The sequence below is a fragment of the Thamnophis elegans genome, chromosome 10 (genome assembly GCF_009769535.1).
Source record: "Thamnophis elegans isolate rThaEle1 chromosome 10, rThaEle1.pri, whole genome shotgun sequence".
NCBI lineage: Eukaryota > Metazoa > Chordata > Lepidosauria > Squamata > Colubridae > Thamnophis > Thamnophis elegans.
This window is the reverse complement of record NC_045550.1, coordinates 45,227,816-45,247,736: the sequence shown is the minus strand read 5'-3', so window position 1 is coordinate 45,247,736 and position 19,921 is coordinate 45,227,816. Positions and strand designations below refer to the sequence as shown.

Here is a 19,921-nt window from a genome sequence, read left to right as displayed (position 1 = left end):
CACAGAAGTAAGTACAGAAATGTAACATCACTCACAACTCTTTTGACATACTTGCATCCAAGCACCAGTACAAACTAGAAGATTGTATCATGCAATCATCTGACAAGCTTTTATACAATCAATCACTTGACAAGCTGTGTGAGTGTAATTCTGCTGAAAAGCTTTCCAAGTTTTATTGTCCATTTTAAAGATCAATATGTTACAAAGATAATGATATAATCAGGTTGTTATCTAATGAGTAAGCATAGATTTTCTCATTAATTTATAAGGGTTAGAATTTCTTGTCGCTGAACTAAAAATAAAATATGACAATAGAATCTCTGGAGCATGTTAGAAAGGCTAATAAATAACAGAATTACAATTTATACTTTTATAAAACTGGAACTGTGCTCCCAAAATTGACTGTAGTATTATAGTATACTTTTCCCCTATCTGGTGCCTCAGAGATAAGTTGAACCAAGTCCCATAATTTCAAACCACACAAATACTTTTTATTATATACCATTTTATGACAGTTCTTGTATGATCCTTGGTTTGGAGAGGTCTATGAGTGATACAGATTTACTGTAAGGTTATAAGATGCCCATTGTGGGAAATCCAACACATATTCAAAGCACTAGATTGGGTGTCTTTAGATGATTCTAAAATGCCTGTATATTCTTTTGAAATTCCTAATATTATAAATGCAATACACAGCATTCTATCTCTATACCTTTACAAGTGAAAAAAAAAAGAAAAAAAACCTTTATCCTTTTCCTAATGATGCTTCATAGTGTCCTAGAGATGGAGATAGTACTGAAATAGGACAAATATCTAAAAACCTTTTGCTTCAGTCATCCATTTTATGTCATTTGTTTCCAACAAATAGTACAAGTAATTGCACCAATTTATCTTTTGCACTTTCTCTGTGAACATGTTTATTTTGGTGTTACTCTTAACACAGATGTAACAGAGTATAAATCAGACCATAACTACATAATCAATTCAGCAATCATATAAGCAAAGCAATACTTAGATTCAATGAGAAAGAAGGACAGGAACCACAGTTACCTAAACAGTAGACTACAAGAGTGGGGTTCAAGTAGTAAATGCATCAGTCTTTTGGCTCTATCAGTCAGATTAACTAGTAAATGTCTTAGTGGTGGGTTCCAACCGGTTTGGCCGAAGTGGTATGGTTTGGCGGGCTGGGTGGCTGGAACCGACAGCAACTGAACTGGTTCTCCCAGCGGCGCCGTATACATGGCCATCTTGTTTTTGGCTTCTGCACATGTGTACTGGTGCCTGCTAGGAGGACCAGGTACGGTGCTCCTGAGAGCCCACCTGCCAGTGCTCCTTACCTGTATTTGAGCTGTTCAGCACATGGAGCATATGGCATCTGTGCAACACTCCGCTTAGCAGTGGTAAGTATGCATGCATGCGCTGCATGTGTGTGCGAACATGCTGCACACATTCATGTAGTGGATGCCTCACCCCATTGCACCATACTGGTTGCAACGGGATCTGGAACTCACCACTGGCCCACATGCTGCGTGACCATGAGCAAACCGGTAGTAGTGGCTGCCAGAACAAACCCCTGGAATATTATTTATTTATTATTTATTATTAAAATTTATATGCCGCCCAATCCCAAATATGCCCATCCATCATGGTTTATATAGAGGTCAACTGTTAATAGTTCATAACCTCATCATAGTCAACAAACTATTCTATAAACCACTGATTTAGAGTTAGGTGTTAATCTAATTGTCTTGTTAAATATCAATGTACAGAAACTTGACATGTACAAGACTTTGATTAAAATCAGCACCACTGCTCTGAGAATAAGTGAAAAATCTAAATCTCTTATAATTCCTATACAGGGGAACCTCTGGTCACCACCGTAATCCATTCCAGGACTTCAGTCACAACACAATTTGGTCGTGACCAGAAGCAAGATTGAGTGCACATGCACATCAAAAAAATGGCCATGGCTGTGTTTGATCGCCACCCGAGGATGTGTTCACAACCAGAGTGAAACATTTAGCAGATATTTTGGTCAGCACATGATTTGGTTGGGGTCAGAATCGTTAAGTGATCCAAGGTTCTACTGTATAGGAAGATAAACATAATCTATAGATGAAATGGTTATTCATGAGAAGGAGGGCTGGGCTTGATTTAGAACAGAATGCAGAGGCCTTAATAGGATGTTGTGTTTTAGTCATAAACACAACCACACCTCTTCTTCACGTGCCTGCTATTCACAATGTGGGAATTAAAAGTATTGATGCCAAAGAGGTTTCCTTTAATTGAAAATAATAGGCACAGAGAAAGAATTACAGCTGAAATAAAACCTTGGGATGTAAGATGAAGCAATTTATCATGGGATAAGAAACAACAACGAAACTTGAAATAATTGAAGCACTGTTCCCCCTGAAAATGTTGAAAAGAAAACACTCTACCTCTTGATAACCCTTAGGCTTATCTTTTAATAGGATAGCACAAAAAGTGTGGACAGCTCTGTAGATGAGAATTCCGAACTTTTTTTTCAGTAAAAGCTGTTTATCTTCCAAGATCATGTTTACAACATTTTCATCCATGGTTAACTGGGAAACAAAGAGTTCTATGTAAATCTCTAACACGTGGAGCTTCCTAAACAGAAGCATCCCTACAGAGAAAGACATCTGCGTGAAATCTGATTAAGCAAAGTGCTATTTCAAAACCAGCTGAGCATCTTAAAAGAGCTGTCAAGGGAGAGGTTTATACCAGGCCAGACATGGTCACAGGGCTACATGATGCAAGAACACCAAAGGCAGTGAAATATTCTTCTGTACAGTCAGTTGTCAATTGAAAGTTTTAGAAATTCAAAAATTCCATTCAGTACTTTCAAAATTGAGTAAAAAATCCTGCCTGATACATACTTTTGTCATTTCCGGTTTAGTTTGGTTCATTTTTCTACAGAAATATCACACAGGCTTGATGTGATTCTCCATTCACTCTTGTAGGCTTTAGAAATAGAAATATTTAAAATAGTTATGTTAATGTCAGAAATGGTATAGGAAAAAAAAGAATTGAAAACAGACTTTAAGAGTACAATAAATGAAAAACCTAGTGCTTATATCAGTGTTTTTCAACCACTGTGCCGCGGCACACTAGTGTGCCGTGACATAGTGTAAGGTGTGCCGTGGGAAAATTACTTTATATATAGTCAATATAGGCACAGAGTTAAAAAATTTTAACATTTTCTAATGGTGGTGTGCCTCGTGATTTTTTTCATGAAAAAAGTGTGCCTTTGCACAAAAAAAGGTTGAAAAACACTGCCTTATATGATGGCAATGGGATAATGTCAAGCAACTATGCTATATGTTGCAAATCTAGCAGAGAAACTTGTGCACATGCAAGGGATTTGCAGCTATTCTGACTATTATCTTTTCATTCCTAAGGGTTCAAAAAAAGCTTCACCAGTCCAGCCTAAACTCCATCCTAAATAATTATAAGGGAAATGAAAGTAGAGAACAAGCCTAGCTCCACAGCTAATAGGATACTAGAGATCAATCTTGCAAACGGCAGTATTCTATTTAATTGGCTTCCACTATAAAGTTCAGAAACAAAAAAAATCTGCTTAAATCTATTTTCATGTGGAATCTGGTAATCCCAGGTCATCAATGGACTGAAATGTGCGTCTGCAGACTTACTAGAATTTAGTAAAATTCTGTGTCTACACAAAATAACTATAGAACCCTCACATCCTGGAGATAAATCGTTCTATTCTCAAAATGACGCTAAAGGGCTCTATACACAAGAACAACTAGATACAAGGACAGTTTTTTCCCAAATGCCATCACTCTGCTAAACAACTAATTACCACAACACTGTCAAACTATTTACTAAGACCATATTAGTATTCTTCTTCTTATGTTTCCTATCACTTATCTCCTCCCAGTTATGACTATAACTTTGTTGCTTGTATTGCTGATTTATATTGTTTTGTTTCCTTGTATTATTTGATTGCTTATTTAGTAACCTATGACTATCACTAAGGGTTCTATATTATGACTCTTGATTAATGGTTTTTTTTTTCTTTTTATGTACACTTGAGAGATTATACACCAGAAACAAATTCCTTGTGTGTCCAATCACACTTGGTCACTAAAGAATTCATTCCATTCTATTCTATTCTAAACACTTTAGTGAGCTTGTATTTTCACCATTCATTTTTGGAAAATATAATCTTTAATTTAGCAGATACTTTTTTCAAATATTAAAATTCATTAATGGTATGTAAGACTGACCATGAGAGACAGGGAAAAGAGTTGCAGTGAGAGAAAAAGTTGAATAAGAGGCTTAGCTTACAGAAGAAATGTGGGTGTGACAAAATGACTCAGAAGGAACTCTCTCTAGTTTCTTGGGCTGTAAAGGTGAAGGGGTGGAGGAGGGGAATGTACTTTCAGCAAGATTCTCTTAATGTGACTTTACAATAAAGTGGATTTAGTTCCTCTGGGTGTGCTTCTTGTCTGGACCTCACACAAAGTCATAAACCTTAGTAAATAAATATGATGTCAGGAAATAATAATTCGTTCATCTATGAAAAAATATAAATCATATGTGAAATGCATTCTTATTGAAATCAGAATAAAACTGGGTAACTATACTTTAAATTTTATTAATAATTCACCCTTCTGGAGAGTTTTTAGAAATAGTATCATAGCAATAAATTCAATAATATTTTTAAAAATAGAATAAAATTTTAATATTTAGTATTTATTCCTCACAATATGTACAATCCATTAAAAATACTATTTCAAATATCATGAATGTCAATGGGAAAAGCTGGAAGGTGCTCAAATCATATATGAAATAAATGGACTTTGTGCATGATCGGCCTATTATTTATTTGATTATTTCACTTACAAAGTAATAATTAAACATGCAAACAACAATTACTTTACAATAATTATTAGTTTTAGGACATAAATCTGACTATTTATCTGCTAACACATATAATTCAATTATGAATGTAATTATAAATTGAAAGAAATTCAATTGTACCACACCTAAAGTATATCTAAATCAAAATACAATAAATACTCTAATGGTAATTACTGTACCGTCTTTTGTTAGCATTGTTTAGTCTCAGAATTATGAAGCATGGAACATTGTTTTATTTTTATTGGTTTTGCCTTATGTGTTTGACTATAAACTTTGAACTGAACCATAAATGGATTGATTTGAATTGGAATATACCCAATGTTCATTGCCAGCTGATAGTTTAATCCAAGCTCTAATAGCAAGACATAATTACAATATTAATGAACAATTTTGAGGCAAATTGTAAGCTATTCAGAGGCAAGTTGCAAAAAATAAACTTATCTCTTCTGGTCTCTATACAGTAATGTCATCATATTAGTCAACTGAGAACCTCCCTCTGGCTCAGCCAGTAAGAATTGACTGAAAATACTTTCAGCTGCAAGCTAATATCTTTCTCTTGCTCTTTCTTTAAATATCATGTACTAAGCTATGTATACGGATTTAAAAGGAACACGAGGCTCCCGATAGTCACTGTTTTAAGGGATAAAATGTCCAGTTCCCCATAAAAGAAAAGAAAAGAAAAAGGCAGAGTTAAACTCTCAGTTGGCAGCTCATTAGTACACAACTGGGAAACAATAATCCATTGAATAAAGTGAACCACACAAATGTATGTGGCTTCTTTTGTAAAGCTTTATTTTCTTTGATCCAATATTTCAAACTAGAAACTGGGAAAGGGAGGAAAACCCTAACAGCTTTTTTAATATATTACAATCCTAAACTGTTTCTATTATAGAGATTATCCTCCCCCCAAAAAACACATTAACACCTGAAACTTTGTATCCGTCTAAGCATAGGCTACGTCAAATATAAACAAACTACATATCCTCAAATCAGGTTGATCCTTGATATTTCAGAATTCAAAAGGCTGAAATCAAATATTACTTCATATAATATGTCCTTAATCACATCTTTAACACAAATAAAATTATTACAGTCTTTATCAGGTCTCTGAAGTACGGTGAATTGGATCTGGAAACGGATGTAATTTACCTTGTTCCTATTTTATGTTGGTCTATCACCAACTATGTTTTTATTGTTGATATGACTGGAAGAAGTCTTCAGAACACAGGAGATTTCCATTTTTTTTAAAATATGGAGTTGCTCCAGAGAATCTTTCTTTAGTTTTATTAAAGGTTCCCCTCACTATCTGCTAGACGTTCCTGACTCTAGGAGGCAGTGCTCATCTCTGTTTCAAAGCCGAAGATCTAGCACTGTCCAAAGATGTCTTCATGGTCATGTGACCGGCATGACTAAACGCTGAGGGCCACAGAACGCTGTTACCTTCCCACCAAACCTGGTTCCTATTTTTCTACTTGCATTTTTTTTTCAAATTATGCTTGAAACTGCTAGGTTGGCAGAAGCTGGGATAAGTAACGAGAACTCACTCCATTACACGGCACTAGGGATTTGAACCACCGAACTGCTGACCTTTCTGATTGACAAGTTCAGCATCTTAGCCACTGAGCCACCATGTTATTAGGCCGTCTTTATTCTCTGTTTTAATTGTGTGCAATTTTATGTTTGGGTTGTTTTACTAGTTTTATGGCTGTTACTATGGATGTTTTATTTGGTTCTTTCATCTATTTAAGCCATTTGAAATTGTCTGAAATGCAGCAGGTAAGAAATATGTAAATTGAATAAATGAACATGAATGTAATATTGGTGCACAATGCACTGAATCAAACATATCTCTTTTATGAGTATCCAGCTGCTACAGAAAGATTTACTCTATAGGGCACCAAAATGATGGAATCAGTTTTAGCACATACAAATTAAAGCAAACAATAGTGAAAAGAGATACACTATCACAGAACAAAAAGATTTATAAACTGAATCCCCAAATATTGTCCCTTCAGTTGAGGCTATAAGAAATCTGAAGAAACTGTGTTTTCAGTTATGATAACTGAATCTACTGCATAAAATAGTTCCTGAAAGAAAGTCAGAATGTAAATATATTAAACAAACAGGCAAGCAAACACATAGACTATAAACCCAAAAGAAAGACATAATTTTAAAAAGTAATGTTTGTATACTTTTAACAGATGTTTTTTCCCCAACACTCCTCCATCTACATAAGATGCAAGAATAAATGACAGGTTGATGAGACAAACTCATGGGAAAAATTAAGACACACTTACACTGTTACTCTAATTACCCACAATATTCAAATAAACATAAGCATCCTCATACCAAAGGAATCTTATTAAAATGTTTAGTAATATATTAATTATCATGCAGTTTTCATTTTCGCCTCTCCTGTATAAATTTGAAACCAATTAAGAGTGTTTATTAAAAACAAAGCTCAGAAAATGAATGCAACCATCTATCTCCCTCTCTGCCTCCCTCTGCAATGCGATTTGCAAGTTACTGTGTCAGTGACCTCCATTCTGCTCAGAATGCCTCAGAGGGAAGGAAAGACAACACAGTCTGCATTCAAGCAACTGCACTGGCTTTCTGCCACAGCTCCAGAACAATTGGGGGAGGGAGTTGCATAGCATTATGTAGTGCAAGCTTTAGATGATGGACTGCACACTGCACACTCTTCTGCAACTTTTTACTAGCAGTTCTTTGAATATTTATAGTACAGCAGCGCTCACAGTAAAATAACCTTTTATTTATTTTATCAAAGAACTCGATGTCAGAAATTTGCTGAGATGGATTTAAGGGAACTCTAGCCCTTCAGTTACGAAGTGTGATCGAAGTGTGTAGACTTGTAATCCTCTTCAAATGAAAAGGTTCCTGCTGTCTCCTCTTCCAAACTGGTATATCGAAGCAGAGTTGCTCAAACTCATGACTAATGTATGAAAGTGAATCTGAAGATCCTTGCATTTAGCAGTAGATAGTTCAATAGTAGATCATATGCTGAAAAGATATAAAGTGTCCAACATCCAATATTACCCACATAAGATGTGGCACAAGAGCAATCAAGACATTGAGATATGTTGTATTGTACTCTATTATGTTGTTTCACATGATATGTCATTCAACGCTTAGACAAATATCCTGTTATCTCAGATTCATTTTATCTTCAGCTATTATCTCAAATTAATATGATTCTTAACTACATACAATTTTGTTGTTTCTTATTTTTATGATTGTAATAAACTAAATCGAACGGCACCACCAAAATAAAGGCATTTGGCAGCTTAGCATTCTCTTCCCACTCTACAAATGTCAAGAAAAGTGGGCAAAATATAACTCAAGCGAGACCATATTTAGAAAAATGCTCCTGGACATAAACTTGTGAAATTGCCAAGCCAGCCAGCATAGCTTTTGCCAACTGCCTATCGTATCTATATTTTTTCTTCCTACATATGTGGCTTCATATTCTTTAATACAAACTGGAACATTGTATGTCTAAATTGTATGCTACTCTTGACAAGGAATGATTATTATTTGACTTTTAACATTTTCTTAGTAGGATAGAGGTGTCTACACTTCCCTTTCTAGGCAGATGCTGAACATCCAGTGAGATGTGAGACTTATATCCTCTGGATTTATTTCCTGCTATATTATCCCATTTAATGGATATTACTAAGCTTGTTATTGCTGTAATTCTCAGTGCCTTTGGACAAAAGTTAAGGGAACCAGAATGAATAGTTCAATCATTTTCATGGTATACCTATGAAAAAAAAATGTATTCAATGAGTCCTTGCCTAAAACCAACAAATCCATCTAGATTTTAGAAGGAAACAACAGAATAGCTCATGAATGATTCTCCTGTCAGAATTCTCCTTTGAATTTTAATTAAACATTGATTACATTTTTAAACTGTCAGAAATTGTTTTGTTATTTCTTGAAAATTGTACAACTCTTCCACAGGTTGGACCAAAATTGTATAATATATGTTTCTGCTTGTGGGTCTCTATATTTTGCATAAATTCTTCTATAAATAGTGCATTTTGCACAGAAGAAAATTAAGTTTTGGAATTTTAAAAAATAAACAGTCACTAAAAAAGAAGATAAATTCAAACTATAAACTTGGAAAGAACATAGGAGGGGGAGCTACATTTTTGTTAGCCTGAGATAACCATACAACCCTCAGGATGTTTATCTGACATTTATTGCCAATAGACAGATCTAGAAATCACAAAGAGCAGGCTTCCTTATGAGGTTTGCGGAGCTTCCTGTTTCCAGAAAGGGAAACATTTCATGATGGGAATCATTTCTTGCGTCTTCTTTTTTTCCCAAAGAAAATCACTCGTATGAAAAATAAGGAACTACGATCACCCTTTAAGCCAAATATATAAGGGACAATGTCACACCTAAAAATAAGTACAAAATTGATATTTTCTACTCTTGGGTAATTTAAGGGAGATTTTAACCCAGAGTACAATAGGTTACTATTCACTGCCTTAATGTATCTAACTAGGATCTCAGCATGTTCAAACATGATATTTATGCAAGTTAAATTTGTAGAATCTATATTTTATTAAACAAACTGGCAGGTTTCCACATAAATGAACACACACAGAGCAGGCATTCATAAGGCCTGCAAACTGACCTTCAGTTAACTGAAGAAAAGATGAAAGGAAGACACAGACTGCATATTCTTATAATAAGCTATAGTAATGAAGCAACTTAACCTAAACTGTGAGTACCTAATAAAGTCCTCAATATACCTAAAAATAACCAGTAATTACCTACTTACCACTTACAGAAAAACTCGGCTCTTTATTTCAGAAAATAGCAATTCTCTATGGCCAAATTGGATAAATGTCATAATATATTACTAGGATATACATTATATCCAAGTGAGAAGATAGATATTTGGTATTAAAATTTGAATCTATTTGTCAACAAATTACTATAGAGACAAGGATAGATACACACAAAAACACAGAGAGAGACACAAACACACACCTGTGTGTGTGTGTATATACACACACATTCTCCATATTCCCACAAAATTACATATGCAAACATATATATTTATGTGTGAATCTATAGATATATATGTATGCCCATTTATGTGTGTAGAATATATATTATACAGTTTGCAGGTCCAATTGGCAAAATAAAGCCCGTACTGGTGGGAAACATGTGGAAGAAGTGGCTATACGATGGCTAAAATAATGGTGATTACAGTATATCCCCACATATATACCTAAACATAATTTATATAATTCCAGTTAATATTTTATATCATAATAGAGTAATAAAACTTTTAGAGGTGTGTCACAAAAGTGACGTGTGAGATCTAAAGCCTAATTACATGTGCAGATAAGTTTAATTCCCAGAAGAATTCAAAAATATTATATTTTTCAAGTATCTTTAGCACCCTTACTCAAAATTAGACTGTGATAAGAATCTGAATGTGAGGAGCCCAAGGCAGCAGAGGAAGAAAATTTCATCCCACTACTTTATCTGTTCAGCATACAAAAAAACTTTTAAGAATACAGTGACAAATGCAGACGATTGGAGGTGTTGTGATCAAATGCTCTTGCTGGAACTTCACTCACCCACACAAAAATAAGTCTTTTGTGCTTTCTTACATATTATATAAGAGTGGAGGAGGAATTCATTTGCTCTACATTTTTATATGAATTATGTGTAATAATTTCTCCTACGGAGGGAGGAAGGAAGCTGAGTACACAAAAATGTGAATATTATGAAAATGTGTCATAGTGTTTGAGAAAGTTGATGTTCAGTCAATCTGGAATATTCCAGGTTGGGTAAAGCTGATGTACTGTAATTGTAAGATATTGATTGAATAGAACCTTGAGGACTTTTGTTGACAGACAGGACTAAAAAAAGAACTAGACATACTTATGGTGTAATGTAAAAGCTCACGAGTGATCTATAAATCATTACCTCTCAGTTGGAATGTTGCCTCTGTTATAATCTTGATTAGGAGAACTTCAAAATGATAGGAGATGGGGAGGGGGCAGACAGATGGAAACAAAAACACAGTCTCAGATTGTGCATCATATAAACTAGTGAGTGTTACCAATCGGGAAAAAAATGATTTCTAAAATTCAAAGCCTTTGTTACCTATGAGCTAATATTCAACTTATGGAAAACAAAAATGAGCCTGAGACCTTAGTTCAGAAATGCATATACAATTTTCTGGATGTAATAGATTCATAGATTCTTCGAGTGGAACATAGCATTTAAAATATATAAGTTGTTCAAAAGAAACAGAAGCAACTTAAAGCAAGATGTTATATGCTATGTTTAAATATTCACTGCTATCCAGTAAACAAACAAATGAACTTGGCATTATGATAGAAAGGATTTGGGCAAAAATAATGTCTCTTATCAACCCAACCAATTCAGGATATGTGACTGAATTGTAGATCTTTCTAAGGGAGACAGCATTATAAGAGTTTAATTACACCCAAAATTCATTGGGAAATAAACACTACCAAGCATGTTCCTTCCAGGAAATTCCCAATGCATTTCGCTGTCAACTTCTTCAAGAGAGAAGAAAGCACAAGCAGGTTAGATATCTTTTGATGTGATACCAATCCTTAGCAGAAACATTGGGAGGCTTGGGGTGGGGGGACTGACTGGAATCCTGTTTTTAAAGGGGGGGGGAGTGGGCATAATCCTGGACTTCAAAAAAGCAGATTGTATTGATTTCATACCAGTGATCCATAGAATGCCACTGCAGGAGAAGATAGTGGAAAAAGTGAAATAACTTTGTAATTCCTAGTGAAGGAGATGCTCAAAGCAGAATTCCAAAATATTTTAGTAAAGGGAACAATATAGAGAAGGAGAGAAAGCCTTGTGACTACACAAAAAACTTAATGGAGATCTGAAAATTAAATGTGACATATTTAGTAAATGGAAACAGAAAAAAAATAAAAAGTCTGGAAATGTAGAGTTGGCAAAGCTAAGAATCAGCCAAAGTTAGCAAAAGAGATTGGAAATAACAAAAAAAGTTTAGTTACATTTAAAATGAACATTTAAAATAAAATAGCAATTTATTAGCTACTCAATGAAAACAAAAAAAATGCTCAAGTCATACTTTGGTTTAAGTCTTCTCAAACAAACAAAATCATCCGAGCCCTACAAGAGCAAAAAAAGAGGCAAGAGTGAAGCTTAAAACTTAGAAATGTGGTTGTGAGATATCTCTGTATTTTGAAGCCTTTAAGTAGACCGAACAAATGGACAAATTGCATTTTAGGATTCTGAAGAAGCTAGTTGATGATGATGTGGCCTGATATATTATCAGAGAAATTCTGGAATGTTTGTGATATGCCAGATGACTGAAGAAAAACAAACACTATCACTGTCTTCAAGAAGGGAGGAAGGAAGGTCCAGCCACTATAGTTTGACATTGACACCTGGAAAACACTACAGCAGATTAAAAAGAGATAGTGTAAAAAAAAAACCATGAAAACAATACCTTCTTATTAGACATTTGGAAAAGTGGAGGGAATCAGAATTACCGAAGACACAAAATTATACCCTAGACAAATGAAATTGCAAATTATCTTTATAAATATGCAAAGTGTTTTTTTGAAGTCAAATGACCATGTATAGGATATCTAGATTGTTAGTAATAGTGTTGAAATACGTTATTAGTGTAGTAGTTGACTATAAACAGAACACAATACAGCTGCATAAAGTCAAGTGCAACTTTATTTCACCAAAGGAAGATATATAAATAATTACTGGTTTATTTTATTCTGGCTTGATTAGACTCTAATTCGAGTGATGTGTCCAATTCTGGAACTGCATTTTAAGAAAACTTCAAAGATATAGATATAGGTTTTACAAAGGTAATAAGAAAATGATCAGGGAAGCAGAACCTAAATACCATGAAGAGTGACTGAAGGAACAAGGTATGTTTAGCTTGAGAAAAGATAACAGTATCCTTTTGAAAGGATGTCACATAAAAAAGGTCAAGACAGGTTCTCTTGTTTTCCAAAATATAAAATACAAAACAGAGCATGTAAATTCCACAAAAGTAGATTATAAGTGAATGTTGCAAAATTACTTCTATCTATAAGAACTTTTTAATAAAAATTAAAAGAAACAATTAAACAAAGAAGTTATAGGCACTCCTATTCAGGAGCATTCAAATGTTTGAGTTTTTTATTTGGATTACTTAAATGAGCAAAAACTAACTCCAGTTTGTTCAGTGCCCCTTTCAAGAACATGATTTTATGAATTGTGTAAATTTATCTAATGGACTAGTTATTCTTCTCAACTTTTAGTTTCCGTTCTCCATTGTAGGGTTGACAAAAGCACATAGCATACATATGTAAGTAAGAATTAACTATTCTGCACATGTGACAATAAAATAAAATGAAAACAAAATAAGAAAACTATAGAAGCACATCCAGTATACCAAGTACAACTGGAATATTTGTGGAGATCTAAAAGTAGTGGTCTGCTACTTGGAATGCAACTTGAATATACAAGTACTGTTGTTACATATGCAAATGGCACAGCTTTGCAAGAGAGTTGCATTGTATTAAAAGAAATGGTCACTCCAAAAGAATTTGGTTCCAGCAGAAAAACATAGACATGAACCAATGGCTGATCCGACAAATATATTTTTACCTCCACTTCACATAAAAACTCAGATTGATGAAATTTTTTACCAAAGTAATGAACAAGGAGGACAAAGTTTTTCATTGTTTGAAACAGAAGTTTCTAGGAATAAATTGATGCCAATATTGAGAAAGGCATTTTGTTGGTTCATAGATCAGATGGTCCATAGACCTATTAGTGGAGCTATAGAAAATGGCCTGGAAAGCATTCAAGGATTTTGTTGGGAATTTGTTTAAAAATTACAGAACACATTCAGCTGGTTGACAAACTTCTTACAGCATAAAGACCAGGAAGTGCAACCTGTCACTGAAGATACGTTTGCTGCATTCACACTTGGATTTCTTTCCAAAAAATCTAGGTGCAGTACGTGATTAACATGGTGAAGGGTTTCACGAGGACATCACCACAATGAAAAAACAGTATCAGGTAAACTAGAATCAATCAATGATGGATAAATATTGTTGGACACTGCAGCTAGATGCCATTGGACACTGAATACAAGTGAAGATTAGCAGCAAAACAGTTTTTTTCCTGTTGAATTCATGTAGTATGTCAGAAACATTATATAAGTAAATACATTACAGTCATTAAAAGTTAATTTCACATTCTTAAGTCATTCTGAAATTATATTTGTGTTTTGTTTTGTCTATCATAATCATCAAAAACTTTTCAGGAAGCAAAACTTTTGAAAATAAAATCGAGTGACTTTTAGAGCATTGCATATATAATATATTAAGATGAAACATATACGTCCCTAAATATACAAATCTACAACAAGAAGATTAAAATTACATATTAAGAACCACTTCATAAAGGTAAGAGCTTTCCAACAGTGTAACAGTCTATCTTGGTAGATGCAACCTATATTCATTTAAGCAGAAGTTTTTCAAAGAAGCTGTATTTGAAATGTTGAGTCGAAGATTAAATCTAAAATTTAAAGATAATTCTTGATTTTTTTTAAAAAAAAATCACATGTATAAATGAACAAAAAGTAAAGGTATCAGTACTATTGATTTTTAGTCGGTAATTTTTCTAAGCACATACCCTAGCCATTGTCAGATATATATAACGTCATCAATAACACCTAGTTAGTTGGACATGATTGAAATAATACAAATTAGCTATGAAGAACAGATAGTGGATATGACAGTAATGAGGCCCTATTCCTTCTTAATAAGCATATCTGTTTCATAATCCTAGAAGTATTGACTGGCTCCTAAGCTGCCCTTCCAATATTATAGAAATGCAGCTGTCATAATTGTTTCATATTGTTTATTTTTTCACTTGGGAAACTGGTTAAACCATATTACCTTATTTCTGGGACCTCCCTACTCTTATCTTGTCCTTTGAGATCCTGTGGGCAGATTAGAATTACAGCAACCCTAAAAGGCTACCCATTTATATTGTTCTATAAAAGTAGAAGAAGAGTGCAGATTACCAATTCTGTCAGTCAACTGGAGCCACAAAAGATATCATTTTCCATACACACAAAAATCCCCATGTAATTGAAGTAAATGTATAGGAAACCTGAATGCTATATAATTTCCCAATATGAAAAGAACGGGGGAGGGGGAAGAATTCTAGCAGTGGGAAAGCAACACCTAAATACTCGGGCCTAGGGTTCAGAATACATTAAGGGCTCCATTACTTGGCTTTACTATTAGCCGATCAGTTGTTGTTTATACTTATCTATTTTAAGGTGTTTTTGTTGGGTTAATGTTTTTAATTGCTTTAATTGTTTTATAATTTTAGACCTATAAGCCGCCCAGAGTCACTAGGTTGAGTTAGGTGGGGATAGGGTTGGGATAGGGATAGGGATAAGGACAGATTTATTTGGGCAAGTGTGATTAGATACACTTAGGAATTTGTCTCTGATGCATAAGCTCTCAGTGTACATGCAAAATAACAAAAGAATAATAATCATAATAACAAAGTAATAATTATAATAATGATGCCCATAATAGAAGGTAGTGTAACAGATGAAAAGGATAATAGTAATATATCCATACTATTTGGGTAAAATATATTTACCAGTATTGTGGGAATTAGATGTTCAGCAGAATAATGGCATGAGGGGAAAAACTGTTTCTGTTTTGACATGCAATGCCTTGTAGAGGCGTCCCGAGAAGAGGAATTGAAACAGTTTACATCCAGGATATGAGGGCTCTGTAGATATTTTGAATTAATGATCAGATCCAAATCTTTCACCCTTATAGGATGTGAAATCAGGTGGGCTTTATGGCAGATTCAAATTATCTTCTCCTCTTTCCCTAAACCATACTGCAATAACTTATTCCAAATTAGAACAAGCCTGCTGTGGGGAGGGGGGTGATATACTTAAAGGTCAAAAAGAAAAATAGGTTTTGCAACATTTGGCTACTTTATTCCCAACTGCTTCATCTACTTTACTACAGATTGAACTGAACGAAAGCTCACTCAGCAGCATATAGGGAGACATTAGGACTGGCAACTCCCAACTAAGTGACACAGTCATTAAGTGAGACATCATGTCATTCCCAACTATTCGCTTTACTGCCACTTCTCCATTGACTATCAGAAGCTGGCTGTGAAGTGCACAAATTGTGATTAAGTGACTGTGGAACACTGCAATGGTCATAAATGCCAACTTGTTGTGAAGGTTCCAAACCCTGATCACACAAGGGACCTTGCAGTGGCTATAAATGTGAAGACCAGATGTAAAGTTACCTTTTCAGCACTGTTGATTAGTTTTAAGCAAGGCAGTCATTAAGCAACAACGACCTGTAGTAAGTTACTCTGCTTCCATAGACGGTAAGTAATGAAGTTGCATAGGCTCAGGCACAACATATGGTTAGTTTATTTATTTACAGTCCAAGATCAATCATTAAAAATGTACCCAATAAGTAGATAAAACACAAAGACATACAAACATAAATACAGAGAGAGACTCATATACAAAAGAGACCTCGAACCATTCATAATTTGAAGATTGCTTCAGACAACTTCTGTTAAGTATTCCCCTGATAAAAAAATTGGAACCTTCATAGACCAACCTAAAAATCGGACACAATGAAGAAGGGTTATCTTACAATTATAAAAAGGAACAAGCTTTCTAACAGTAGAAGTATAAGGTGTATTCACAATTATATATAAAGTGAGCATTTTGATAATATATGGGATATCGTTTCAACCTCTGTATCTGAGTATACCTAAGCATGATGTTCAAAAGGAGACCAGTATATCTGTTTTCATCGGAAGGATAAACATATCAATTTGCACCCGGGAGAAAACTATCCTGTGTGGACATGTTAAATGTAAAATAATATATAGGGAAGAAGTGATTAGACTATAATGAAGCTTTAAAAAATCCAATTCTGTCCCAGTCTTGGTCCCAAATCTTCTGCTTTATTTCAGGAATAGATATCGTTAAAATTGGAAAGCTATACTTTGATAAATCATAATTTGTTTTGAAATGAGTCTAACAAAGAGATTCCGTAAAGGATTTGCTTTAACCAGAATTTAAGAGATTAAAGTCTCAAACAAGCCTAATTCTTATTGCGTTGAGGCCCTGATTTAAACAGACACACATTATAGACATTAGAAAAGTTTTATTAGGTGCTTTTGAGTCTAGATCGGTCTTTAAATAAACAGCATGGCACCTTACAACACAGTAGATGCAGGCAATGGGGAAAATCCCAATAATCCCTTGCTTTGATTCTCTAATCTTATTTTCATGCAGAACTAACCTTAATGTGATAGCTATCAAATGTTGGATGTGTACATCCCAAATAAGCAAATACACTGTATCACTAAAGCCACCACACTAATTTTCAGTTAAAATACACTTTGTTTGAAAAGGCGAATGCAGATGCCTAGTGCTGCACTGCTTTAAAATCAACCACAGGATTCCCAGGCACGCATATTGTCAAGTCTAATGTCTACATCCAAGCTTTTATTTCAACTTTAAGCAACATGAAAATGACAAATAACCAACATCTGCAACAATGCTTGAGTGATTTTTTTTTTCAAATCTCAATGAGTAAATTCAGGTGACTCTCTGCATGAAAAATATAAGAAACAACAGTACCTTACCAGCTTAGCAGCAAATGACACATCTTTCCCCATGCCTGAAACTGCTCAATTTGCCTGTCTGGAATATGGCCTAATTAATAATAGAATTGTTCTAAAGTATAAATCCTAGAATAATCAAGTAGATTTGATTTTCAAAGTGCTGATAATTATCCCAAACGTGCCTTCTAACTGATTGCATTTCTTTCTGTTTGGGGGAAAATTGACTGAACATTGCAAGTAATCTAGATGGGAAGGCCTATACATGTGCCTCTTAAACAAATCGATGTTCTATTACAAGAGAAAGAATGCTAATCTATGCCGCACTAGAAATAATGCACAGTGTTAACATCTGCATCTTATCAAACTGAGGCTCTGATTTATATTCAAACTAGAAGAGTTGGTTCAGGCAGTCACCAGGAGTCAACATTGACTTGGAGGCACCAAAAAAAGGAAAAAGTAGTAGATGAAGCAAAGGACTTCTATCTAGAAATTGCAAATTCAGGTTTAATTCTTATTAAAACGTCACTGTGTGAGTCAATTGAACTGGAATGAATACTGAAAGAAGGAGATCCAAACTCAAAACAAGGACGAATTTTCTGACTGACAAAGCTGTTAAACAATTGAACTATCTGCCTTCTGGAATCATGGGTGCTCTTTCACTAGAAGTTTTTAAGAAAAAAGTCAACAGCCATTTGCTGGAATCATATGAGGATTCCTGGCCTGGGCTAAGGATTGGATTAGAAGAACCTTCCAATCTTTCCAATCTTTGTTTCCAATCTTTTGTATCTATAAGTCTCCAGCCATTTTTCCTCTCAGGATTTACAGCATTATATATGGTCACTCTGTCATCCTCTATCCTCATTTATGTTATATTAACAAGGTTAGTGCTGTCTCTTCTAAATCCATTCAATAGTGCTGTCTCTTACAAGCCCATTCAGAAATGTTCCTCACTAAGTTCAACCACATGGCAATACAAGAATTAAATAAAGACTATTATTATGGCTATAAAAACTAAGCATAAATATATGTGACTCCTGGATATTTTTGATTTTTTAAAAAGTATAAATTTTACTAATAGAATGTTTGTTGACATAGTTTACTCTATAGCTACACAATATATTGTCCAACAATGACGGTAACAATATATTCTATTTCTGCAGATCTTGTTTATCAAGCTACATTTGTACCTATAGAAGCAGTTGAATTGTATGAACTTGGACATTATGTTTATTTTATACTGTGCAGCTTCAATGACTCTGCAACTAATTTTATCCACCAGTCAAACTTGATTTTGAAGGAAACAATTTTTTGGTTTATGAGCTTAAATCATAATATCATGTTTAAAACAAGAGAGCCAGTTTGGTGATGTGGTTAAGAACCCACTTCTCCTATATATTAACAACATATAAGGTAAAAGTAAAGGTTCTCCTCTCACATATGTGCTAGTCGTTACCAACTCTAACAGTGCTCATCTCCATTTTAAAGCTGAAGAGCCAGCGCTCCGAAGAGATGTCTCCGTGGTCATGTGGCTGGCATGACTAAATGCCGAAGGTGGACGAAACACTGTTACCTTCCCACCAAATGTGGTCCCTATTTTTCTACTTGCATTTTTACATGCTTTTGAACTGCTAGGTGGCAGAAGCTGGGACAAGTAATGGGAGCTCACTCCATTATGTGGCACTAGAGATTCAAACCACTGAACTGATGACCTTACTGATCGACACGCTCAGCATCTTAGCCACTGCGCTACCGCGTCCCTTAAAAAGCATGTAACTGAACCTAATAGAGGAAACACAACTTTATACAGTTCACATATCCTCAAATCATTTAAAAATCACAGCTATTTGATAGCAGGGAGTTTTCTATTCCCTAGTTCTGAAATATGTTTCTCATGGGAAATTGTTAAAAGGGTATTTCTTTAACAATGGTTTGCTTAAAATAACAAAATGGCAAAACATGTGCACATGTGCTCTGAGTAAGTTGACAACACATTTTATTTACTCTATATGTTAGATTAATTTTTAATTTGCTTTAATGTTTTCCTGCACTTATTTTTCAGATAATATGGTACATAATTTCACAGTACATGCTTTTTATTTAGAACCGTTAGCAAACTAATTTGAAAACACATATGTTGGAAAATTGTTTTCTTTCACTTCAGGGGAAGTTGCAGCCTTCTTTTTACAAAATTTGTGAGTTGGAAAAGTGATAGCAGACTCCTTTTTTTTTCTATTTGTAATAATTGGCAAACTGAATATGACATATTCAGCTATTCTGAATTATTTGTATGCTTACCCCA

General features: G+C 34.4%; 1 protein-coding gene across 5 annotated transcripts in view; it reads right to left on the bottom strand.

The window, feature by feature from the left end:
• LOC116514448 (muscleblind-like protein 1) overlaps positions 1–19,921 on the bottom strand; it is a 142,037-nt gene that overhangs the window by 70,591 nt on the left and 51,525 nt on the right. Inside the window, exon 1 of one of the 5 annotated variants that reach the window (XM_032226057.1) lies at positions 2,898–2,956. The exons of the other annotated variants lie outside the window; for them this stretch is intronic. Within the exon in view, the coding sequence (XP_032081948.1) occupies positions 2,898–2,927 (30 nt within the window). The 5' untranslated portion in view covers positions 2,928–2,956. Of the gene's footprint in view, positions 1–2,897; positions 2,957–19,921 lie in introns of those variants that run through there. 5 annotated transcript variants of the gene reach the window in all.